The 25065-nt window shown below is 46.1% G+C and overlaps 1 protein-coding gene across 1 annotated transcript; it reads left to right on the top strand.

Moving 5' to 3' along the window:
- Nucleotides 1–24966, top strand: LOC311587486 (myosin-1). The gene is made up of 40 exons (XM_084764347.1): nucleotides 1–113; nucleotides 372–404; nucleotides 1862–2101; nucleotides 2197–2340; nucleotides 2454–2610; nucleotides 3525–3552; nucleotides 4435–4549; nucleotides 4648–4740; nucleotides 4848–4911; nucleotides 5585–5683; nucleotides 5772–5875; nucleotides 5995–6133; nucleotides 6343–6461; nucleotides 6553–6702; nucleotides 7522–7692; nucleotides 9756–10068; nucleotides 10160–10239; nucleotides 10808–10895; nucleotides 10984–11101; nucleotides 11297–11420; nucleotides 11513–11649; nucleotides 11747–12002; nucleotides 13443–13685; nucleotides 13778–13954; nucleotides 14703–14848; nucleotides 14978–15068; nucleotides 15156–15545; nucleotides 16088–16214; nucleotides 17736–17854; nucleotides 18036–18232; nucleotides 19450–19633; nucleotides 19894–20059; nucleotides 20189–20313; nucleotides 20709–21017; nucleotides 21104–21307; nucleotides 21614–21739; nucleotides 21829–21999; nucleotides 22439–22543; nucleotides 22667–22762; nucleotides 24705–24966. Exons 3-40 carry the CDS (start codon nucleotides 1898–1900, stop codon nucleotides 24855–24857), a joined length of 5832 nt encoding a protein of 1943 aa, XP_084620473.1. The 5' UTR covers nucleotides 1–113; nucleotides 372–404; nucleotides 1862–1897; the 3' UTR covers nucleotides 24858–24966.
- Nucleotides 24967–25065: the final 99 nt, after the last annotated feature.

Genomic DNA, 25065 nt, shown 5'->3' with positions numbered 1-25065 from the left:
GTTTTGCCAAATATGTTTTAAGAAAGAGGAGGAGGTTACGTGTTTTCCATATTTGATCCTATAAAAGTACCCTTGGAATGGGAATGACTTGTCTTTCCTCATAAAGCTTCAAGGTAAGAGTGTGTGAGGACAGGGCTCCGTGTGGCCGGGAAGGGATGCCTGGCTGCTGGTGTGCATGCCACACATCCTGGCTCCAGCTGCCCCTGGCAGACCTTGCTGTGAAGCACCAGCTTAGTCTGTAGCTATTGTAATTAGATGTTGTGGTCTTTCCAGTCATTTCCTGCTCTCCTTAGATAAGAACTGTGCTCTTCTTGGGAGTCACTAGCATTTAATCAGAAGGCATTTGCTTTTTTTTTTTTTTTCAATTACAGTTCTGACCCACTGCCGAGGTTGCATCAGCAAAGGTAAGGTCTTTTTCTCCCCTTTCTTCTTTCTGAGTGCAAGGAATCTTCTTTAGCATTTGGAAAGTGTCTGCTGGGGTTGAAAAATGAAAAGCATTTCAATGTCATGGCTGATGATGTTTCTTTTGAAAAACTCTGGGGGGCGGGCTTTGGAAACTAGGTCTCATTAATGCAGACCCTTTGCAGCATATGAAATGCATCCTCAGAGGCTTGGGAGCTTTGTGCACGAGGACTTCCTGTATCTAGCTTTGTAGTTTGTCTTCTAAGTGATTACAACATGTAATGTAACACAGTTTGCTCATTTAAAAAAGGCAAGCATAAGCATTCTATGGCACAGCTCTTAGCACTAATTAATAGGAACTGTACTATGATGTCTAAATGGGTAGACAGAATGTATCAACCCTTACCTTGACAAAATGTAAATCTACATATTGTCTCATAATCTGGCAAAATAAAGTTCTAAATGGTTTCAGGAAGACGAAGTACTTTGATTTTTGATATCAGTTATCACAATTTGAATAGAGAAATGGGAAAGAGTAGACCCAGTGGAGCTCTCTCAGAAAAGGTCTCTTTTAGAATTTCAATAAAGATTATATATGATGATTACCGGCAGAGTTCATAAATGGTAAGAAGCAGATATTAAAGGGAAAAGTTAAAGGAAATATTTAAAATAATATGAGTAACAGAGCAAGAAAACATAACAAAGTTTGTCAACATTCTGATAGAAGGATAAGATAAATGGTCCATAATAAAATGTTATTTTAACAAAATAATGCCAAACCAAGCTTTTCATATTTCTGCTTTCTTTTCTAGTGCACAATCTTTGTAACTGCCGAGCCTGTAAGGGGGGGGGGGAGACAACAGCAATAAAGACCATCTTAACATACAAGAGAGTTTCTAAAACTTTAGCCACATATCCTGATTGTTCTTTTTAGCAAGACAGCCAGCTCTGAGCCTTTCTCTGCATCCACCATGTGTTCTCAGAGGTGTGAAAGATGCCAGAAAGAGAAAGACTCCCTGCTGCAAGGTGCTGGAAATGCAACAAGAGAGAAAGAAAGAAAGAAAGAAAGAAAGAAAGAAAGAAAGAAAGAAAGAAAGAAAGAAAGCATAAAGAGCCAGGGAACAGCTTAACATTTTTCTTCACTTTATATTTTGTATGAACCAATGGTAGGCAGTTTCTAGAGGTTAATATACATAACAGATGAGGTGCAGGAAGCAGTAGACATCTCTCACAGTAGGTGAGCCACAAACAGCTACTTTCCGAACGCATGATTAAGTAAGTACTTGTCAGCACTGGCAATGAACAAGGACTCTGACATTTCAACCGCTCCCCAGCCAGGGAGATGGGTAGACTTGGTGCAATGTGTTCACCGAACTGTCAGGGATAGTGGAAAAAAAATTGCTTGTGATTCTAATAGCCCAGTTTTAAATTTTCTACCATTTCTCCCTCTGCCAAGCAGGCTCTCCCACTGGGCTGCCACCAATAGCCCGCAGCCATGAGTTCCGACGCCGAGATGGCCGTTTTCGGCGAGGCTGCTCCTTACCTCCGGAAGTCTGAAAAGGAGCGAATCGAGGCCCAGAACAAGCCTTTTGATGCCAAGTCATCCGTGTTTGTGGTGGATGCTAAGGAGTCTTTTGTGAAAGCAACGGTGCAGAGCAGGGAAGGGGGGAAGGTGACAGCCAAGACGGAAGGCGGAACTGTGAGTACAAAACATCAGGAGCTGGTGATACCACACCACTGGGGCTAATTTGACTGACACTTGTTCCTAATCTAATATCTCTTGTTTATGGACAGACTGTAACAGTAAAAGATGATCAAGTCTTCCCCATGAACCCTCCCAAGTACGACAAGATCGAGGACATGGCCATGATGACGCACCTGCACGAGCCCGCTGTGCTGTACAACCTCAAAGAGCGTTACGCAGCCTGGATGATCTACGTGAGTTCTCTCTCGAAGCCTTTTGCTCAAGGCAGTAGTTAATATGTTCTCCCCTTTAAAAAAGTACACAATGAATGTCCCTCCCAATAATTATGCCCCCTCTTTTGATGCAGACCTACTCAGGCCTGTTCTGCGTCACTGTCAACCCCTACAAGTGGCTGCCAGTGTACAACGCAGAGGTGGTGGCGGCCTACCGAGGCAAAAAGCGTCAGGAGGCCCCGCCCCACATCTTCTCCATCTCTGACAACGCCTACCAGTTCATGCTGACGGGTGAGTGACTCAAATGGTTCTTATATGAACTGTTTGTTGTTCACAATGTTCTAATTGTTCACAAAAGGTGTCAAAAGCAGAGAGGGATAGGCACTATCAAGCTAGGGACTAAACTCGAGGATTCTGAAATATTCCCTCTGCAGAGCTCGCAACTCCATCGTGCCAGCCAGTGCCTTTTTCCGTGGAAGGAGAAGTGTGCTTTACTTTGTGTGTTTAAATAATGAGAGAAAAAGATAGCTGGGGGACACATTGCTTGATTAGAAGTGCAGACCACGCCCTAGACACTCAGTTTCTTGTTGCTTGTACTGGATATTTTAGAACCACTACCATTTTAAAAGTCATCAGAGTACATTCTTGATGGTGGCTTCTCCTTAGAGAAGATGGTGTTTGGGGTCCCTCATGCTATAACCAGAAGTTTTTACCCCACAAGGATTCACTTTGAGACATGCCTACCTGACTCTTTAACAACTGGGGAGAGGCCATTTATGGGGGTGCAGTCTGGGCCCACAGGACAAGGAAATGCTTTCTTTGTGAGGTTAATTCACCCGCTTAGAAATGAAATCTTAGCCTTGGCTTGAACATCACCATTCTAACCTCTAAGGCCATGGCACATTATGCATATCTAGCAGTAGCTGTTAACCAGTGGGACTGAAATCTACAGATGGCCATGGCAGGAGGGGTGGTGTCTGACTTCGGAGTATACTGTCCTTTATACGAAACCAATAGCATACTCTTCCTGTGGTGCTGTAGTTATGACAGAGTTTTATGGCTTCCTTTCTTAATTTGAAAGACTAGAGAATAAATCCCATCTATAACTTTACAATAATACGGTGAAAAAAAATTTAGTGGGAAATAGGACACTTGGAGAGTCAAGAGCAATTTATGTGACTGACTATACACTGCTTCTCTTCCAGATCGGGAGAACCAGTCTATTTTGATCACGTATGTATATCTATTCTGAAACTTACTGGTGTTTTACTCTCCCTGGGAAAAGGGTAAACCCAAAGGAGAAACTAGGTATTACTAAAAGAAATGGCAAGATAAGCGAGGAACTAGGAACTGTTTCAGCCTCATTGTAGGAAGTACATTGAGTCCAGATGTAAAACAAGGATGTTGCAATTTATCCTGCTGGCCAGTGTGGCCTTGAGAGTGTCACGTGGCATTCCCAGAAACACATAGCCTAATGAAGGTACAACTTATGGGGACAGCATTACATGTTCTTTGGGGCCTACTTGGGGAACTTCTAAGCCCTGTGAGATCTGACTGGAGTCTTATCTGTAGTCTAAGGCAGCCAAGGGGTACACATCACCCAGGGCTTCTTACTCTTTCTCTTTCCTTTCACTACATAGCTGATGAGTGGCTGCTTGGTGAACTCCTCAAGAACAGGTCTCAGCATCCCCAAAAGAGCCAGCCACATCTTTTTGTTGTTGAGGTTTCTTGTTTTGTTTTTTCTTTTTCGAGGCAGGTTTTCTCTGTGTAGCCTTGGCTATCCCAGACTCACTTTGTAGACCAGGCTGGCCTTAAACTTACAGAGATCTGCCTGCCTCTGTCTCCCAGAGTGCTGGGATTACAGACGTGCACCCCTGCACCCAGCCAAGCCTACAAACATCCAAGCACCCAAACCATGTGTTAATGAATAATAAATAGGTTTTCCCTACTTGACAATGCAGAAGCAAGGAGAGTTGTCTGTAGACTGAAAAGAGTAACCTAATCAACAAGAACAAAGAGACGTAAAGACAGATGCACGAGAGAGTAAATAATTGGCAGAAACAGTTTCACTGGCCACAAAGATTAATCTTCCACGTATTGTTCTTTGCTGGACAGCGGAGAATCCGGGGCCGGGAAGACTGTGAACACGAAGCGTGTCATCCAGTACTTTGCAACAATTGCAGTCACTGGGGAGAAGAAGAAAGAGGAGGCGCCTTCTGGCAAGATGCAGGTGGGTCGATTGTCACAGTCAGAGTCCAGGCTCTTCTGGGGGCTCCCAGGCAAGAAAGCCCTGAGCCTGATAAGCAAGGACTGCTCTTTCCCTCACAGGGGACCCTGGAAGATCAAATCATCAGCGCTAACCCCCTGCTGGAGGCCTTTGGGAACGCCAAGACCGTGAGGAATGACAACTCCTCTCGCTTTGTGAGTCTCTTCGTCTTCTCTGCCTTCAGTTGGAAATTGGAAGCACCAAATTCACTCCTTTGTGAGCTTCAAGCTTTGAAGCTAATGTCATCTTTTCCCCTTCCAAGGGCAAATTTATCAGGATCCACTTTGGTACCACAGGGAAGCTGGCTTCTGCGGATATTGAGACATGTGAGTAACTGGACCTTCTAACTAAAATCCAAGAATAACACATGAGGGTCTGGAGGAACACTCTGCAGCTCCTGCTCAGCGGGGAGCCTAGGAAACACCTCTGCTGCCAAACAGGCTTGCTGTGAGTGCCAGCCCGAGGCAAAGCCCACAGCACGCTTTACCTACCCAGGCATGAGCTAATGATTCTGTAGGAAGTGCCAGGCATTCTTGGACTCGTTTGAAGTATCCTGGCTCAGAACACTTTCAAAATATTAAAACAACAACAACAACAACAACAACAAAGTAACACTGGGATAGTTGAGTTGTCTCTGGGTTCAAAGTATGGGATCCCTTCTTTTCTGAGCCCTGGTAACTATTTCCCATAGTAGCCCCTCTATTTGAGTGCTGGGTGACTCCATGATGCTGCAGGTTCAAGACTAGATTATATTCCAAATGTGAAGGATCTTCTCTATAAGTACTGAGCAATTCCTTTAGCCAAGTACATTTTACCTTCATTCGAGACGTGATCAGAGAAAGCTCAGTGTTTGTAGAGATGGAGCATGTGGCACCTTAGGAACACTGAGCTGTGATCTCAAGGTGTCATAATAAGACTTAGCTGATGATCTGAAGTTTTAAAATCACTTTAAGACACTTGATGATCCTTTCCTCGTATGATGTTGATTCCCCATTACAGATCTTCTGGAGAAGTCTAGAGTCACTTTCCAGCTAAAAGCTGAAAGAAGCTACCACATCTTTTATCAGATCATGTCTAACAAGAAGCCAGATCTCATTGGTAAGGACCTTACATTCATAGATGGGAGTTAGTGTTTTTATTAATAGTTTCTAATACTAAATATATACCCCGAATCCTATTTGCCCAGAAATGCTCCTGATCACCACCAACCCATATGACTATGCCTTTGTCAGTCAAGGAGAGATCACAGTGCCCAGCATTGATGACCAAGAGGAGTTGATGGCCACAGATGTAAGTCACAATATTATGTGTGAGCATGATAGCAATAGCCTAGTTAGGGCAATCTATAAATTCTGCCGAATAAGTACTGTCTTCTGCCCTCACACTTATCCTCCTGTGTCTCCTCATAGAGTGCCATTGATATTCTGGGCTTCACTTCTGATGAAAGAGTCTCCATCTATAAGCTCACGGGGGCCGTGATGCATTATGGGAACATGAAGTTCAAGCAGAAGCAGCGTGAGGAGCAAGCTGAGCCAGATGGCACCGAAGGTACCAAACTCAAACAGCCAAAGCAAACAAAACCCTCGATACAGGTTTACAGGGAGAATATAGTCCAAACTCATGTCTCCTTCATAGCCGAGCTTCTAGTGGGCATACACAAATTTATCCACAAACAGAAAGTACAAAGCAAGTCTAAGCATCTGTGTGTCATGGGGCCGGAAGAGGTAATGTTGGGAACCTGAATTATGTTCCTGCAGTTGCTGACAAGGCCGCCTACCTCCAGAATCTGAACTCTGCTGACCTGCTCAAAGCCCTGTGCTACCCCAGGGTCAAGGTCGGCAATGAGTACGTCACCAAAGGCCAGACGGTGCAGCAGGTAAGTGCATGTCCTCCGTGAAGCACACACTCACCCAAGACCTCCTTGACAATCATTAATGATGCCAACAAGAAGTACCCTGTCTCGGAAGGTGTACAACTCCGTGGGCGCCCTGGCCAAGGCCGTCTACGAGAAGATGTTCCTGTGGATGGTCACCCGCATCAACCAGCAGCTGGACACCAAGCAGCCCAGGCAGTACTTCATCGGCGTCTTGGACATCGCCGGCTTTGAGATCTTTGATGTGAGTTGGCTGAAACTTTGCAGCAGATGCTTGCAGATCTTGTTCTCGTAGTCACCAAGGAATGTCTATGAAAAAAAATGGCATTATAATCCAACTCATGCAAAAGCACTGAAAATCTGGAAAAGAGTATGAACTTTAGAGTTAAACCCCAGCTCTGTCATTTCCTGTCTGATAGTGTGGGTGCCATGTGCCTAGTCTTTGCACGATGTCAGTGAGGACCTGTCAATCTATCTGACACCCTCTTGAAGATCTTTTTTTTTTTGTCAGTTATAAGGTTGCTTCAGGTAAAACCCTTAGTACACAATCAGCAATCAAGAAAAGACAGAGAGGATGGTAAATCAACAACAGCATCAAAAGGCCACCAGGAAAACGATGGCCAATGAACCCAGACTTTGATATTCCTATCTGCTTAATTAAGGAGACGAAGTGTATTTTGACACTGAGGTAACTTCTGCAGTGACCAGGCATAGTCGACAGAAATGTCAAGTAAATAAACTCAAGTTTGCCTGCCTAAAAAACAGATGCTGTACAATCCAATCAGTAAAAGTGACACCATTACTACTTACCAGTGCAATTTCTAACTGGCTACATTCTGAAGTCATACTTGTGAACTTTCTTCTATGAGCGTATTGATAACGGGATGAAATTTGAGTAAGGAGGTTTGCTACAAGTGGGACAAAACAAAACAAAACAAACAAACAAACAAAAAAACAAAACAAAAAAACCCCACCATGCTAAGAGCAGTTAGCCTGCCCAGCTGAGGAAAGCCTGGCGACGCTTTCATTAGGAACTGAATGCTAATTTCCTTCTCCACTTTAGTTCAACAGCCTGGAGCAGCTGTGCATCAACTTCACCAACGAGAAACTGCAACAGTTCTTCAACCACCACATGTTCGTGCTGGAGCAGGAGGAGTACAAGAAGGAAGGCATTGAGTGGGAGTTCATCGACTTTGGGATGGACCTGGCCGCCTGCATCGAGCTCATCGAGAAGGTGAGTGTGTGCTGTTCACAGCTGTGTGGTGTGTAAATGAAAAACAATACAGCTTTGGTACGTATGATGGCAAGAGATTGCCACCTATACATAAAATGAGGGAAGTAGGCTGGTAAAACAAGGCAAGATGTTTTCTTTCAAAACATGTCCATTCCTTGACAATTTTGTACACACATATGTAATATACATTATATGTAATATATTTTGGTTATTCCCACCCCACATCTTTTCTTCCTCTCCCACCAATTCTGGACTTCTCCTCAAAAAGTCTCCCTCCTGCTTTTTGTTGTTGTTGTTGTTGCTGACCCACTTAGTTTGCATGAGCATGCATGAGCATGGTGGGGGAGGGTGCTTCCCACATCATGGGAAACTTACCAGCAGCTACACCACAGAAGAAAATACTCACTCCTTCCCCAGCTGTCCCTGACTGCTTGTAGCTCCTCAGAGAAGGGTGGGGCCTATGAGCCCTCCCATCCACAATGGAAGGTTAACAAGCCCCATTTTGTACAAGCATTGGGCAGATAGCCACAGCTCCTGAGTTCATCAGGACAGATGCACACTATGACACCTCCAGAAGCCACAGCCACCGAGTTCATGAGTACAGAGGCACACTATGACACCTCCAGAAGCCACAGCCACTGAGTTCATGATACAGAGGCACGCTATGACACCTCCAGAAGCCACAGCCACCTAGTTCATGAGTACAGAGGCACGCTATGGCACCTCCAGAAGCCACAGCCACCGAGTTCATGAGTACAGAGGCACGCTATGACACCTCCAGAAGCCACAGCCACCGAGTTCATGAGTACAGAGGCACACTATGACACCTCCAGAAGACACAGCCACTGAGTTCATGATACAGAGGCACGCTATGACACCTCCAGAAGCCACAGCCACCTAGTTCATGAGTACAGAGGCACGCTATGACACCTCCAGAAGCCACAGCCACCGAGTTCATGAGTACAGAGACACGCTATGACACCTCCAGAAGCCACAGCCACCGAGTTCATGAGTACAGAGGCACACTATGACACCTCCAGAAGACACAGCCACTGAGTTCATGATACAGAGGCACGCTATGACACCTCCAGAAGCCACAGCCACCTAGTTCATGAGTACAGAGGCACGCTATGGCACCTCCAGAAGACACAGCCACCTAGTTCATGAGTACAGAGGCACGCTATGGCACCTCCAGAAGCCACAGCCACCGAGTTCATGATACAGAGGCACGCTATGACACCTCCAGAAGCCACAGCCACCGAGTTCATGATACAGAGGCACGCTATGGCACCTCCAGAAGCCACAGCCACTGAGTTCATGATACAGAGGCACGCTATGGCACCTCCAGAAGCCACAGCCACTGAGTTCATGATACAGAGGCACGCTATGGCACCTCCAGAAGACACTGTTTCACAGTACCCATTCCTTATCTCCCAGCCCCTCCATTCTTTCTGTCCCCTCTTTTGAGCCAGGATGCATTCCAAAGAGTCCAGAACACTATGCCCAGCCAGAGTCTACAATCGAAGCCTTACACTGAAAGCTAGCTTTCCTTATACAAATTTAGCACATATTAGAATGCTGTTATTTACTTCTCTGATATCCTTAGATTAACCACTATTGACCTCTGAACTATGAATTTTTAATGCTGTGGACAGAGGCTTTCAAACTTCAGCTGTGCTAAACTCACCCCAAACATGGAACACTGAGCAAGGCAGTGTTCTCTGCTCTCGCTCCCTGGAGTGCTTACTGCAAATGTTGAAAAGGCCTTGACGTCTGCATTGTGACTTCAAGTGACACTAGTGTAGCTAGTTTGGAGGCCACACTTGGAGACATTCTGCTCTAAGACTTTTGGGGCTAAAGCCACAACTCTAGAGAAAACTTAGCCCTCACCATCTTACTTTGTCATAACTAAGAGCCTCATTAAACCAGTGACTCTGACCAAACAAAAGAGTCTCCATTAGCTCTGTGGAACAGAAAATGGAATCCAGCCATTCGTGTCATCGGTCACTTTCTATAAGCAGACAGATTTCATGTGGCATTTGTTTCTGTATTTATTCTTCCAGCCGATGGGCATCTTCTCCATCCTGGAAGAGGAGTGCATGTTCCCCAAGGCAACAGACACCTCCTTCAAGAACAAGCTGTATGAGCAGCACCTGGGAAAATCCAACAACTTCCAGAAGCCCAAGCCTGCCAAGGGCAAGGTTGAGGCCCACTTCTCCCTGGTGCACTATGCGGGCACCGTGGACTACAACATCGCCGGCTGGCTGGACAAGAACAAGGACCCTCTGAATGAGACCGTGGTGGGGCTGTACCAGAAGTCTTCAATGAAAACCCTGGCTTACCTCTTCTCTGGGGCAGCAGCAGCTGCTGAAGCAGGTGATTTTCAATCAGCGATGTTTATTTAATGTGGAAATTCTGAGCAGAGAAACCTGGGTTCTGACTGCTGGCACTTTCTTTGCTCCCTCAGAGTCTGGAGGTGGTGGTGGTGGAAAGAAAGGGGCTAAGAAGAAGGGTTCTTCTTTCCAGACCGTGTCAGCTCTTTTCAGGGTACAAACTTCATTTTTTTTCTCTCTAAAAGGGCTTAGGACATTAGATTTTATGCTGTTATATATAAAGGGTCTCTGTGTGGGGTGTGGTGGATATTGTCTCAAAGGCTCTAGAACTGGATGTGACCCAGGAGGGGTGGGGTGGGTCAGCTGATACTTGTGTACCTGAATTTTAGGACACGTGTGCAAGTAAAGTAATAAGTGGAAGGTTTGAAGGCAACATTGGGGTAGGAGCTAAATCGGACCAAATGTCTCAGTAAATGCTCCATGTATGGATGGTGCACTTTTCTATGTTTACATTGCTGTGATACATAAAAAAACACACCAGGAAATTCATCAGCAGCGAGCAGCCACCTCAACAGCTTACAGGGAAACTTGCTTCTGGTGCACAAAACATAAGCTAGGAGGGCATGTCAAGAACTTAGACTTTTCAGACAGGACTCCGGAAGTTTCGAAACTGGGTGCTGTTCAGTAGAACTGAAGCAAAGTGGTGGCTGACGGTCATTATGTCTGTAAGTCTGAGTGTATGTGACTGCACATATTAAACAAGGTGCCCTCCGACCCCATAGGAGAATCTGAATAAGCTGATGACCAATCTGAGGAGCACCCACCCCCACTTTGTACGGTGCATCATCCCCAATGAGACGAAGACTCCTGGTAAGACACTCCCGGTAGCTATGCAGACAAGGCCCAGTGTGTGTCTGCTTTAGAGCCTAGACAATGAGACACCTGTGTGCTCTTCCAGGGGCCATGGAGCACGAGCTAGTCCTGCACCAGCTGCGGTGTAACGGGGTGCTGGAAGGCATCCGCATCTGCCGGAAGGGGTTCCCCAGCAGGATCCTCTACGCAGACTTCAAGCAGAGGTTGTATATTTGTCACTGTGAATGGTTTTTAAGTTGTTGTTTTGGTATTGCTTTTTCTTTTTAACAATTAGAGAAGCAGCACGTTCAAGTGACTTGGGAGACACACTGTAAAGTCTTTTGACTATACAAAGTAGAGATAAAAGGAGATTCGTTTGCTGACAATAGCTATGCCATTTATTTGGTTGGTTTAAACAGATACAAGGTGTTGAACGCAAGTGCCATCCCTGAGGGCCAATTCATCGATAGCAAGAAGGCTTCTGAGAAGCTCCTTGGCTCCATTGACATTGACCACACCCAGTATAAGTTTGGTCACACCAAGGTAATCCCCTCAAAATCAAACCTCATGTTTCCTGCCCCTTTGGGCTTTGTGTGAAGTGTCTGATCTGCCACATTGCCCCCCCCCACACACAGGTCTTTTTCAAAGCTGGTCTTCTGGGGCTCCTAGAGGAGATGAGAGATGACAAGTTGGCCCAGCTGATTACCCGAACCCAGGCCATGTGCAGAGGGTTCTTGGCAAGAGTGGAGTACCAGAAGATGGTGGAGAGAAGGTATGAACAGGGACAACATATAAAGTCCATTGTTCTAGTGCCTTTGGTCTTAATTTCCATTAGAATCTGGCTTTGAGCATTTCTCCTCCCCCCACAGAGAGTCCATCTTCTGCATCCAGTACAACGTCCGCGCCTTCATGAACGTCAAGCACTGGCCCTGGATGAAGCTGTATTTCAAGATCAAGCCGCTGCTGAAGAGCGCGGAGACCGAGAAGGAGATGGCCAACATGAAGGAGGAATTTGAAAAAGCCAAAGAAAACCTTGCAAAGGCCGAGGCCAAAAGGAAAGAGCTGGAAGAAAAGATGGTAGCTCTGATGCAGGAGAAAAATGACCTGCAGCTCCAAGTTCAGTCTGTGAGTCTCAGAGCCCACCCTGATACCCGATGCTAAAATCTCAGCTCAGTGATGACCAAGAAGATGCCAGGATGCCACAAAATCAAGTGACTGGCTGGCCACCAGGCTGTTAAAGGAACAACTCCTTTGAGTGTTCTATAATGTTCCACACAGCATTATGGCAAACTAGTACAGCGGGAGCCTTAGCTGCCTGAAAGGAAGAACAAACTGTTTTCCATTTCTCTTAGTTGCTTTTCCTGGCTGATTGAGGATAGGGAACAGGCGGGTATTTGCTTTCCCAGAATTCTACCTATTGACAAATGCCCAAAGAACAGTATTATTAGTGAACAGGGAGGAGACTACGCCATAGAAATGCATCCACCTCAAATTAATATTCCAAAATTTTAACCTACAGTCTTCTAAGAACTTTCTACTCAGTTTTATTTTACAAATTTTAGACTACGTGAAAGAACTGGATAATGGCAAGGCTTTCTATAGGTAGTGCCGACTTTTGTTCACAGCATGAGGGATCATTCTGATGACCCAATAAATATCCCCCAAACTGCTGTCATAATCAAGCACAGAAACGTGAAAGGTTCCCTTTTAGTTTTCTGAGTTCAGAAAAGAAAGCAATCAGTCCCACCGGGTCTATTTGTTCTGACTATGTAACAAAATGACTCGCAAAACATGAAGGTTGGCTTAAATCTTTATTGTAGTTTGTGTGGACTGAAATTTTTCAAAATGAGAAGTTCATCATATCACCAAGAGTAAAAAAAGTATTGAAGAGGGTACCTAAATATGACCCAACTATATTATCAGTGTGTGTATGTGTGTGTGTGTGTGTGTGTGTTAGCAGCATTTCATCTACAATCTACTTAGCAACTATTTCATGAGTTCCAGAGGCTAAAAATACAACTCTGCTGTCACAGAGTTTATATTCCGAATTCTATTTCTTCATGAGAAACAAGGTTAATCTTATCCAAGTACTACATGTCCCCATGGCCCATTCTCCTTGGTTCTTCCAGCGAGTCTTCTAACTCCAAACTACGTTGCCATTGGAGGACACTCTTTCCTTTTAAGTCACTTTTTGATGTTCACTATCCTCTTTGCAAGATCCCAATGCTCAGTTCTTTATTTTAATGTCTTTTTTTGTATATGAAATTTTATTAAAAATAAACATTAAACAAAGAAATCTGAGTTAAAATTATATGCTAATACATTAAACATATGTTATAGTAAGACAATGGTATCATATTTTTACCAGGAGCCAAGTTTTACATTTCTTTGTTAATATTCAAGTTCATAGGAAGTGATCTGACAATTTCTCTTGGTGGTAGAAAGCTAATTAAAATAAATCTGATGCCTTCAAACCTAATTTTACTTATTTGCCTTCAAAACATTAATACAATCTAAAAGCTCCAGGGAACAAAAATCTAAAAGATGTCTATTATCTCTCCATAGGAAGCAGACAGCTTGGCTGATGCTGAGGAGAGATGCGACCAGCTGATCAAAACCAAAATCCAGCTGGAGGCCAAGATCAAGGAGGTGACCGAGCGAGCAGAGGACGAGGAGGAGATCAACGCCGAGCTGACGGCCAAGAAGAGGAAGCTGGAGGACGAGTGCTCAGAGCTGAAGAAAGACATCGATGACCTTGAGCTGACCCTGGCCAAGGTCGAGAAGGAGAAGCACGCCACGGAGAACAAGGCACGCGCATGCTCCGCCTACGCCACATGGAGGTTCTGCCCCGCGCAGCTGGGCCGCTTTCTTATTGAGACCACGTGTTCTAACTTCTGTAGGTGAAAAACCTCACGGAAGAGATGGCCGGCCTGGACGAAACCATCGCCAAGCTGACCAAAGAGAAGAAAGCCCTCCAGGAGGCTCACCAGCAGACCCTGGATGACCTGCAGGCTGAGGAGGACAAGGTCAACACGCTGACCAAAGCCAAAATTAAGCTCGAGCAGCAAGTGGATGATGTGAGTGTGAAACCATAAACACATTCTTTAAAAATTCTATAATGAGGGTGTCTCCTTATGGCACAACACGTATTAGCAGAGCATTTCCCACACCCAAGAGCTTCGGGACATCATTGCCAGCATGAAGACCAACATAGTCAACAAAGACAGACGATATCTGTAAAAAGAGTTAGAGGCAATGAGGGTCTGTTCACCATGCTATGTACGGACAGAACAGCCTTTAGCGCAACTGGGAACACTGGTGGCTTCAAGCACACACGGGCGCAGGCACTTTGTTCTGAGGGGGAAGCACAGCAAGCTGCCAAGAGGCCTCATGCTCAGAGGGACAAGGGAACACTGGATAAGCATATGGAAGATCAGCTGGCTTAACACATAATCTGATGCCTAATAGGGAATCTATCCGAAAGGTATGGGTCCAGGATGCATTGGCTAAGGTCATGGTGTGTAACCATCCCAGTGCTGCCCATCGCACATGGGGAATACTACCCACAGTGGATTCAGTGGGAGGGCTAGAAGCCGTGACATTTTACTGGTAGCCATGGCACAATTTAGCAGATGTTACATGTTAAACACCGACTTTTTTAGTCTAAGCAAACAGTACAGAGGCAGGCCTGATGAGACATAGCTTCCTGATTCACAAAGCCTCCAGAGAGCGTGCTGATTCACTATGAATTAATGTCATCACGTTTAACCTGGGGCACACACTGTGCTGGTCTAAGGACTACATTCACGCACTGTTAACTTTTAGCTGGAAGGCTCTCTGGAACAAGAAAAGAAAATCCGGATGGATCTTGAAAGGGCAAAGAGGAAGCTGGAGGGAGACCTCAAATTGGCCCAAGAATCCACAATGGATGTGGAAAATGACAAACAGCAGCTTGATGAGAAGCTTAAAAAGTAAGCAGCGAAGAAACGGGTCTGGGGGGAGGGGGACGGGAAGGGGTCGGGGCTTACTATTGGGGGAGGGGGAGGGGGCGGGGCTTACTATCGCCGGCTCTGTGACTGACACAAGGACTTCCCCTATAGGAAAGAGTTTGAAATGAGCAACTTGCAGAGCAAGATTGAAGATGAACAGGCCCTAGGCATGCAGCTGCAGAAGAAAATCAAGGAGTTGCAAGTAAGTAAACGCTTTCCATCAGTCTAACTCATCAGGGGGAAAAATGAGACCAAAGAAGCTGAGTCTGTCCTTTCCCACCTCCCCCAGGCCCGCATTGAGGAGCTGGAGGAGGAAATCGAGGCAGAGCGGGCCTCCAGGGCCAAAGCAGAGAAGCAGCGCTCTGACCTCTCCAGGGAACTGGAGGAGATCAGCGAGAGGCTGGAAGAAGCCGGTGGGGCCACTTCAGCCCAGATCGAGATGAACAAGAAGCGAGAGGCCGAGTTCCAGAAAATGCGCAGGGACCTGGAGGAGGCCACCCTGCAGCATGAGGCCACGGCCGCCACCCTGAGGAAGAAGCACGCGGACAGCGTGGCGGAGCTGGGCGAGCAGATTGACAACCTGCAGCGCGTCAAGCAGAAGCTGGAGAAGGAGAAGAGCGAGCTGAAGATGGAGATTGACGACCTCGCTAGTAACATGGAGACTGTCTCCAAAGCCAAGGTACAAACATGATATAAATGTCAGAGAAATTTCTGCAGGCAGCTGTGAACGTTGACAAGTCATTAGGAACCGACAGGGAGTCCTGGCAACGCAAGTTGGGACTAGGGAAATGGGGGGTAAGCCTGGTGTGCTCACCCTAAGGGAGAATAGCCATACCCAAATAACAGAAGAAGTGAAAACCTGAACTCCTGCAGAAAGCAAAAAATACTACTCAGCTATACATATAAAAATGCCTTATATCAAGCATAGGGCTTTTCAATTTTCCTTTAGGCTTAAACAAAATTTGCTTTTCACAAACATACCATGGGTTCCGCCGAGCATCAGCATCTCATACCACAGCTAAGAAAATCTAGAGAAGGCGCTGGTTTACAAATAATATAGTAACAGCATGCTCAGACCGCGTGTCCTTTTATTCTTCCTGTGACATCTGAGACACGTTATTATCTTTGTCTCTAAAGACAGCTTAATCTCAAACCGACAGCTAGGTCTGGATCACGGTAAGGTTCTTTCCTTGAGCGGCTTCTGCAACTCTTTGAACGCAGGGAAACCTCGAGAAGATGTGCCGCACTCTGGAGGACCAGGTCAGTGAGCTGAAGACCAAGGAGGAGGAACAGCAGCGCCTCATCAACGAGCTGACAGCACAGAGGGGGCGTCTGCAGACAGAGTCCGGTAGGCTGGTTCCCTGGAACACAAACTTACCATGGGATTTCAATTGGCTGAAAGTTTACTATGTTGCTTGAGGTCCTATGTTACCTTCCTTGGAGGCATCTTATCCAGCAATGGCATCAGGTGGCTTCTTTCTTTCTTTCTTTCTTCCTTCCTTCCTTCCTTTCTTTCTTTTTTTCTTTCATTCTTCTTCAGAAGAAGATAGGTAGTTCAGTAGGTAAGTAGATATGTAGGTAGATAAATTGGTTAATACAGTTGCTTTTTTGCTTTGGACATTGAGTTGGCTGTTATCAAAGGGTTATCAAATGTAAGTTGGGCATTTGGGCACATCCCCATAGTTGTGGTCCCACAGAGTTGAGGTAGAAGGATGCAGGATGCTAAGTTTAACATCAACCTAGCAAGCACTGTGAACTTCAGGCCAGCCTAGGCTTGGCCTGAAGACAAAGCAAGCAGAATTATCAAGTACAAAACGTATCCCCATCACAACCCTTCACTTTCCCAACACCATCACAAGCCGACTGTTATTTCTCCTTTTCATTAGCATGATTAACATTGACCCTGTCTGAAGATGACACATCATGGGAATGATAGAGTACCTTTCCTAAGTACAGATTGCAGGCAATGAACACAGTTCAGCCAGGAAACAGGTGCACAAGTGGAGTTTTATTTTTGGCCACCCAGATTGGGAAGTCTCTGCGTGAATTCCTCTGACTTGCTCGACTTTCTAGTATAGTTACATTGCTCCTCCTGCGACACTCAAAGACTGTATCATTGTTATTAAGGTGGGCAGGTCATCCTGAGTAAACCAAAAGCTAATCTCAAGTTAGGACACTCCCTGAAAGTTTCCCTCATCAGCGCATGCTTTTATTCCTTCCAGCAGTATGATATTTAAAAAGTTAAACACGTGCCTCTTAATAAATTTCCAAGCAGGTGAGACTTGTGACTAACTCTCCCAGGGGGTGCTGAAAAAAGCTCTCCTTGCCTTGCATTTTGTGAACATGTTGCTTAAAGAGTGGAAGACAAACTTAAGCACCATTTGGTTTGGGAAACTGTTTACTATTTAGAATCAACTTATTCTGGGGACAGAAAGACAATTGCTTGTCTCCCCCATATGGTCATGCTCCCCAGAATTTCTTCTGAGCATCAGTCCTGATTACCGGGCCAGTTATTTGAATTTTTATCCCCTCCACCCCAAATTGTTTCAGATGACTAACACAGTAACTTGTTAGCCAGAGAGCATCAGGTGCTTTCCACTTGTTCCACCGCCTCTTTCAGCTGCAGTCAGATCATCTTAAATATCTTCCTAAACCTTCTTAGATGCTCATAAGCAGAGCTTGGCTCAAAGTTCCTCATATGCTCATTCTACATAGATTTGCTCATCATCGGTGAAAAGGATGATGGAGGTTTGGTATAGCCTACGCCACTCCCCAACTTTTAGACTCGGCGCCCTTTCTGTGCCAGTTTTTATTTTAGAGTCTTAGTGTCTAAAGTCAAGCTGAGTTTTCTGGACCTGGGTCTTTTCAGGTGAATATTCACGCCAGCTGGATGAGAAGGACTCATTAGTTTCCCAGCTCTCCAGGGGCAAACAGGCGTTCACTCAGCAGATCGAGGAGCTGAAGAGGCAGCTTGAAGAGGAGATAAAGGTGAGCTGGCTTCTCGTTGTTGGCATGGTTATCATCCTTTTTGCAGTTATTTGTGGTTTTGCGTGTCGTTGCGCCGTGTCCGGATTTTTCTCCCCCTTTTTTGCTGGTGGCCTCTAAGAGCATAAAGAATAAATATCAGTTTAAACACATAATATTAAATCACTGACCTCTTGCTTTTCAGGCCAAGAGCGCCCTGGCCCATGCTCTTCAGTCCTCCCGCCACGACTGTGACCTGCTGAGGGAACAATACGAGGAGGAGCAGGAAGCCAAGGCTGAGCTGCAGAGGGCCATGTCCAAGGCCAACAGCGAGGTGGCCCAGTGGAGGACCAAATACGAGACGGACGCCATCCAGCGCACGGAGGAGCTGGAGGAGGCCAAGTATGTGACTCACTTGGTTGGAATGGCAAATACCTCTACTAACAAAGTGCCTGGACCAGGAATTCTCTGTGGGCAAAAAGGGTCCTTGCTTTCTCAAAGCCTAAGAATGCTGGGGGAAATGTGCACATCACTCCAAACGGGAAATAAGAGTACCCTAGGTAGCCCATGGAAGAAATGACAGAAGTCTGTGGCAAACAGAGGAAAGCTGCAAGGAAAGAGGAAGCCAAACAGTAATTTTTCAAAGGGGAACTTTTGACCTCATTCTGTCTACACAGGTGCAGACAGAATTATTATAATAACTCATTCAGTTAATTATGTGCTCTCATGTGTTTCTCCTCTCTCTCTCTCTCTTAACCACTAACAGAATAATTGGCCTAAGGGTATGGGTGCAAAGAGAAAAATAATCTGGATTGATATAACCTTTTTCTTTTTATATGCAAAAGAGTGACTGTAGGAGGAAATAGAAATATGTGGTTAAGACCAACGTGGTGTACAGAGATGCTGCAGAAAGGGAGAAAGCACAGGCTTTTAAAACAGAATAAACATTCAATGCAATCCAAGAGTTCAAGGCTGAATTTTTGTGTGGACAGGACCTAGGTAGGAAAGACCTTACTATGTAGACAGTTTAAGGTGCTGGTAGGCCTTCATTCTTGGAGTAACACACAACCTATCTACCAATGAAATTAATGATTTTGAAATAAACCATCATAGCTACATTTATATTAATCTTGGGAAAGACTTTTAATTGACAAATTAACAAACAGCTGGCAAAAAGGAAGAGATAAGTTATGCAGACAGAGTCAATGATGTTTCATTTGAATTTGACATAGTCAATATTCGAGTACTTATTACATGTGCCGGTCTGTAAGTACACAAAGTTAGCAACTTTGGCATGGTTATCATCCTTTATAGACTCTACCCTCTGAGCATTAAAACCAGGTGGAGATGCAGACACAAATGGCAGTAGGCTCTAAGTTCTACAAAGGAAGAAAGAGGAGTCAAGTTGGCTCAGGCTCCATAAAGTGATGCTGAAATTTGGTTGTGTTTAGCAATTGGTGGTAGGAGAGCAACACTGAGTTCCCAGAGAACCCACTAGAACAAATAAGCTTCAGATACCTCGATAAGGGAAGTCTGGCTGTGGAAATGCTCACCTGTAGCCATTTTGAAATAGTTCTACTGATAACTGCTCCCATCTGCCGTCCATGTTCTCTTCTCAGGAAGAAGCTGGCTCAGCGTCTGCAGGATGCTGAGGAGCACGTAGAGGCCGTGAACGCCAAGTGTGCGTCCCTGGAGAAGACGAAGCAGAGGCTGCAGAACGAGGTGGAGGACCTCATGATCGACGTGGAGAGGACCAACGCGGCCTGCGCCGCCCTGGACAAGAAGCAGAGGAACTTCGACAAGGTGTGCTTCCAGAGCCTTCTTTTATGTCATCTGTCATCAGCCTTCCAAACAGCTGGAGCACCGCCTTCAGCGCGGCTGCCCTCGTCCATTGGCAGGGGCTGTGTGAGGGGGTACTTCTGGCTTTGTTAGCTCTTCTTAACAATTATTTTTCAATCCAAGATCACTGGGATCAAACTCAGAGCTTCTAGAACACACGGCTTCTACCCCATCAAGCTTTATCTGTGACTTCCCTCCCCCAACCCCCATCCTTTGCTTTTCAGGTCCTGGCGGAGTGGAAGCAGAAGTACGAGGAAACCCACGCTGAGCTGGAAGCCTCCCAGAAGGAGGCGCGCTCCCTCAGCACGGAGCTGTTCAAGGTGAAGAATGCTTATGAGGAATCTTTAGACCATCTCGAAACCTTGAAACGGGAAAATAAGAACTTGCAACGTGAGTGCATCTCACAGCTTCTTTAACAAGAGATTTGAAAGAATGCCTCCCACCTCTATACACATTGATATATGTATATATATATGTATATATATATATGTATATATGTATTTTTTTTCTTGCTAACAGAGGAGATTTCAGATCTCACTGAACAGATTGCAGAAGGAGGGAAACGTATCCATGAACTGGAGAAAATAAAGAAGCAAATTGAACAGGAAAAGTCTGAGCTGCAAGCTGCTCTAGAGGAAGCAGAGGTAGACATTCTACTTATTATATGCCTCACCACAATTACAAGAGGAATTAGGCTCTATGGGGTACAAAGATCGGTTAACCAAGGACTGAAAATTTATTCTGTATTCCCTCCACTGAGAATGAAGAAAAAGAATAACCATGAGTACGGGCACCAAAAGTAAACATTAAGAAATGTGGTAGAAACAGAAAGAAAAAAAAAAGGTCAATAAGAGCCGGGTCCCTCCTTAAGGGGGAATCACCTGGCTGGGGAGACAGATGCACATAAACCAACAATTACACACATCAGAGATTTCTATAACAACGCATGTAAGGATGTGTAGGGTAGCACAAAGACAGACCTAGGATGACTTTGCACACTTCTGTTCTCCTGCTAACGTCACCTCTTGCCATCCTTAAGGCATCTCTGGAGCACGAGGAGGGAAAGATCCTGCGCATCCAGCTGGAGCTGAACCAAGTCAAGTCCGAGATCGACAGGAAGATTGCAGAGAAGGATGAGGAGATCGACCAGCTGAAGAGAAACCACATTAGAGTCGTGGAGTCCATGCAGAGCACGCTGGACGCAGAGATCCGCAGCAGGAACGACGCCATCAGGATCAAGAAGAAGATGGAGGGCGACCTCAACGAGATGGAGATCCAGCTGAACCACTCCAACCGCATGGCTGCCGAGGCCCTGAGGAACTACAGGAACACACAAGGCATCCTCAAGGTAGGTGGCGCCCAGGGGTGGTCCCAGAAGAGTCGGGTTTGACTCTGCCTGGGTCCACAGGGTCTCAGTGATTGTTTGCTGCCCAGGACACCCAGCTGCACCTGGATGACGCTCTCCGGGGCCAGGAGGACCTGAAGGAGCAGCTGGCCATGGTGGAGCGCAGAGCCAACCTACTGCAGGCTGAAATCGAGGAGCTGCGGGCCACGCTGGAGCAGACGGAGAGGAGCAGGAAGATGGCGGAGCAGGAGCTGCTGGATGCCAGTGAGCGCGTGCAGCTCCTCCACACCCAGGTGGGTTTATTAGTAAGAAGGGAAATTCTTGATAATATCTTAGTACTGTTTGGAAATGTATCTATAACGTTTTATGAAAAGCTAAGTTTAGCATGTTTAACTGGGGAAGGGTATCAACATTTTCATGTATCTGACCTGTGACATCCAGAATTGACTGTCCTTTAAAAATAGGCTGCTAACTCGGATAATTTATGGACCCCCCTGACAAATGCGAGTTAATAACTGCTTTACAAGCTCATTTGGACACCTTGCATTCTAACATTCTCCTTCAGTATTTAATGTTTCTGTGTTTGGTATTTTAACCAGAACACCAGCCTCATCAACACCAAGAAGAAGCTGGAGACAGACATTTCCCAGATCCAGGGAGAGATGGAGGACATCGTCCAGGAAGCCCGCAATGCGGAAGAGAAGGCCAAGAAAGCCATCACTGATGTGAGCAGAGGGCGAGATGGAGGTGGGGCAAGCCTGAGCACTGCTGGGACTCATCAGCCCTTAAGCAACTCTGTTTTCTCACTCACCAGGCCGCCATGATGGCGGAGGAGCTGAAGAAGGAGCAGGACACCAGCGCCCACCTGGAGCGGATGAAGAAGAACATGGAGCAGACGGTGAAGGACCTGCAGCTGCGTCTGGACGAGGCTGAGCAGCTGGCGCTGAAGGGCGGCAAGAAGCAGATCCAGAAACTGGAGGCCAGGGTGGGTGTCTTGGTCAACATGAGTTCTTCTCTGCTCTAGCACATGACTTTCAATACCTAAAACAGCTAGGAAATCATAAGGCACCCAGAGAGGAAAGGCACTTTGACCAAGATGTTAGGATCTACACATAAAACAGAGGGCCACCTGAAAAAGTAGAAACTCACCGACTCACCACATGAAAGCAAATATTTTTTTAAAAATCTGTCGTTGGGGGCTGAAGAGAGGGCTCGGAGCTTAAGAACACTTGCTGCTCACACACAGGGCCCAGGTTCGGTTCCCAGCACCTATATGTGTGTAACTCCAGTGCCTGGGGATCCGATACCCACGTCTGACCTCCGTGGTGTACATATACACATGCAAGCAGACACTCACACACACAGAATAGAATAAACAAATCTAAAAAAAAAAAAAATAAAATCCACCTTTTTATTTTTTTCAGGTTCGTGAACTTGAAGGGGAAGTTGAAAACGAACAGAAGCGTAACGTGGAAGCTATCAAGGGGCTGCGCAAGCACGAGAGACGAGTGAAGGAGCTCACATACCAGGTAAGGAAAGCGGCCTCTCTGGGGGCCCTACCCTTACCTTCAAGGCATTGAAAAAAAAAAAAAACCATACATGCATACAGGTCAGGTATAACTTCAGGAAGCTCACACTTTCAAATCTTTCAGACTGAGGAAGACCGCAAGAACGTTCTCAGGCTCCAGGACCTTGTGGACAAGCTGCAGTCAAAGGTCAAAGCGTACAAGAGACAAGCTGAGGAAGCGGTGAGTTCGGAACCTCTGACCTGACTGGAACCCCCCCCCCCCCCCGCACCCCTCCCCTCCCCACCCTTCCCTGCCCCTCTCCACCCCACCCTGCCCCTCCCTGCCCCTCCCCTCCCCCCTCCCTGCCATCCCCCCCACAAACCCCTCCTCCCCCAGCTCACAGACATCAGGAGGCCAAAGCTGTTAAAGGAATGAGATGAAAAAGATGAGGCTAACAAGGAAGGGTCAAAGGGAAATGACCTAGCGAGAGTCCAAGAATGTGTTGCAACTGGCCGCTTCATAAGAGCAAGGAAAATATCCTAGGGAGAGTGAGGATGGGAGAGAACGCGGGCCTAGCATCTCTGAGACCCCAGAGTCCAGCTGTGAGCATCAAACGCAGCCAACCCAAGCGTAGCCCCAATAGTATTCTAGAGAGAGGGAGAAGCACTGTGAGGAGTCCTGTTGAAGAAACAGAAAGATTGAGGAAGAGAACAACGAATGTCCCTGGAGCTAGAGAACCAGGCAGAAGGCAGGTCACAAGCTCTTCTGGGCCCTAGAAAGAAGCCCGCATTTTAATATAAATATAGTCAGGCCACAGAAGCCAGGGTAATGTTCCCATCCAGGCCAGACATGGCCCACTTTTTATTTTCGAAAGTGTCTGTGCTACAGTGTAGAGAAAAGACTGTTGGGTAACCCAAGTAAGTGCGGAAAGGTATGCCGGGAAATTTCCCAGGTGGGTCTGTGGCTTACATTAGGACAGGAATTAAAACAAAGGGAATTGGTGAGATTCAGGACTCGTCCTGGAGATAGAAAGCATTAACTCTGCCAGCAGAGGCCACCTTTAGAAGTAACTGGAAGCAAAGCAGGAATAGTCCACCAAATGATGGGGTGACCAGCCAGGTGGGCGACGTAAGCATGACTGAAGTGGCAACCTAAGGGGACCAGAGCATCCGGGTGAAAAGGAAATAGGAATTCTACTTCAGTTACATCGCAAGGCATTGTTGCGTACACGGCGAGGAGACCCACTGAGGAGCTGAAGTGTCGTAATACAGAGGCCGGGAGGTCCAGTAATGCTCTAACCAGTGGGTGACTGCAGCCCTACGCCACCATGTTAACCCTTCTCTGCGTCATCTTAAGGAGACAAGTACCCCTTGCCTCTCTGTGAACGTACATTACAGAGGAGGTGGTGGCTTTTGCCTACCCCCTGACCTCTTAGCTCTGAGATGAAGAGAAAGGGGAGGAGAACAGCAAGGGAAGAAGAAAGCACACATGTGCACGCACACACGCGCACGTTGCGCCCACACCCTGGCGAGCCACTCAGCTCTCTCCCCCGCTCCAACTCTTGCTTTCTCCTACTGTGAGACGGAGATCCGAGGGTGTTCCTGAGCTACCTTATTTAAAGCGATTCTAAGTTTCCTAAATGTTCTAAATCTTCACGTCACATTTTGTGAGGGTTCTTAATGTTTTAAAAAAAATTACTGGAGACTAAATCGAAACTGGCCTTTCCAAATTCATTGCTGCACCTACAAGCACAGCCAGAAACCACGAGGACCATTTTAGAGAATAATAAACGTGTTTCATTTCTAAACTTTATTAAGTGGGGTATAATTTATGACCCAAGTGGCAATAATTTACATTCAGTTTGGTGTCATAGAGATGTCTCATCCATCCTCAGGGTCCTCAGCAGCAGTGACAACAATGCCTGGGAGCCTGGCATAGTCATAATAACATTAGTTTTCCTGGGAGATCAGAGACAGTGTTACCTGTGTTTATCAATGAGTTTATGAAACACAAGGAGGGATTAACAGAACAACAACAACAAAAACTTTACATGCTTCTTTAGCCTTCTTTGAAAATTTACCAGAGGGAATTGGTTTTATGCAAAAGGGCACTCAAGAGGCACTGACCCGAAAGCCTGGAAATGTGAGATTCTTTTTCCTTATAAATGTGCTCCCACTCATAGGAGGAACAATCCAACGTCAACCTGGCCAAGTTCCGCAAGCTCCAGCACGAGTTGGAGGAAGCTGAGGAGCGGGCGGACATCGCCGAGTCCCAGGTCAACAAGCTGCGGGTGAAGAGCCGGGAGGTCCACACCAAAATCATAAGCGAAGAGTGATTGACCCAAATGCAGGAAAGTGACCAAAGAGATGCACAAAATGTGAAGATCTTTGTCACTCTGTTTTGTATTAATGACTTTTGGAGATAAAAAATTTATCTGCCAAAAATTAGTGAGTCTCTATGTTCCTCTTTTCCGGGCCAGTTGATCGTTGGGTAACTTGAAGAGAGAGAGAAGTATTTTCCTTACATTTATGGCAAAATGCCTA

This window comes from Acomys minous, assembly GCF_964271855.1.
Source record: "Acomys minous genome assembly, chromosome: 16".
Lineage (NCBI taxonomy): Eukaryota > Metazoa > Chordata > Mammalia > Rodentia > Muridae > Acomys > Acomys minous.
This window is presented reverse-complemented; position numbering and strand designations above follow the sequence as displayed.

Bases quoted from the DNA above. Each gene is read 5' to 3' on its own strand.
- LOC311587486 (XM_084764347.1), top strand. From the start codon at position 1,898: ATGAGTTCCGACGCCGAGATGGCCGTTTTCGGCGAGGCTGCTCCTTAC. The intron at 10,896-10,983 runs GTAAGACACTCC...GTGCTCTTCCAG, and splicing joins CAATGAGACGAAGACTCCTG to GGGCCATGGAGCACGAGCTA. The intron at 15,069-15,155 runs GTAAGTAAACGC...CACCTCCCCCAG, and splicing joins AGAAAATCAAGGAGTTGCAA to GCCCGCATTGAGGAGCTGGA.